General features: G+C 59.7%; 1 protein-coding gene across 1 annotated transcript in view; it reads left to right on the plus strand.

Annotated features, from left to right (window-relative positions):
- Window positions 1–440: 440 nt before the first annotated feature.
- PIANP (PILR alpha associated neural protein) overlaps window positions 441–636 on the plus strand; it is a 1,720-nt gene continuing 1,524 nt past the window's right edge. The window contains exon 1 of the mRNA XM_009892956.1: window positions 441–457. Within this exon, the coding sequence (XP_009891258.1) occupies window positions 441–457 (17 nt within the window). The remainder of the gene's footprint in view (window positions 458–636) is intronic.

Raw genomic sequence — 636 nt, forward strand, 5'->3', positions numbered from 1 at the left:
CACAATGAAGAGGCTCTTCTTTAATAAATGGATTACACGCTCTACACTATAAATAAACACAGGAATTAAGATTCCAACTTGTTCCCGCGATAAGCAAACAAAGATGCTGAATCCCCCTCTCGGCCCTCAGACAGGAGAGTCCCCGGGGAAGCTGCGCATGTGCCTCCGCACGTGTGCTCCAGAGATCGCTCCTTGCTCCCGTCTGCGTATGCTAACACGCCTGTGTCTGTGCGGTGCTGGCATTGCTGGGGGGGGACACGATGCACCTCCATGCAGGACAGCGTGTGGGCATGGGGGTGTGGGTGCCGCAATGCCTGCGGTGCCTCCAGGGAGTGAGCGGTGGCCACTGGGCAAGGGGACGCTGACACCTCTCCCATTTGGTTCCCAGTGAAGAAGATGAGACGGGATCCTTGCTGAGCAGAGACGCCGTTGCATCTGCGATGGAGCCGGGTGCCTGGTAGGTCCACAGCTTCTTGTGTTCACCGGCAAGGCGGGAAGACGAGGGCAGCGTGGGCGGCAGGCTGCTGCCAGCTGCTCCGGGCTTGGCCATTCGGCAGGAGGGATGTTTCAGATACGTCTCTCTTCTTCCTCCCCCCGACCCCGCAGCAGGATGCCTCCGCCCCTCTCCTGCGTCCA

Source organism: Charadrius vociferus, unplaced genomic scaffold, assembly GCF_000708025.1.
Source record: "Charadrius vociferus isolate BGI_N301 unplaced genomic scaffold, ASM70802v2 scaffold301, whole genome shotgun sequence".
NCBI classification, from domain to species: Eukaryota; Metazoa; Chordata; class Aves; order Charadriiformes; family Charadriidae; genus Charadrius; species Charadrius vociferus.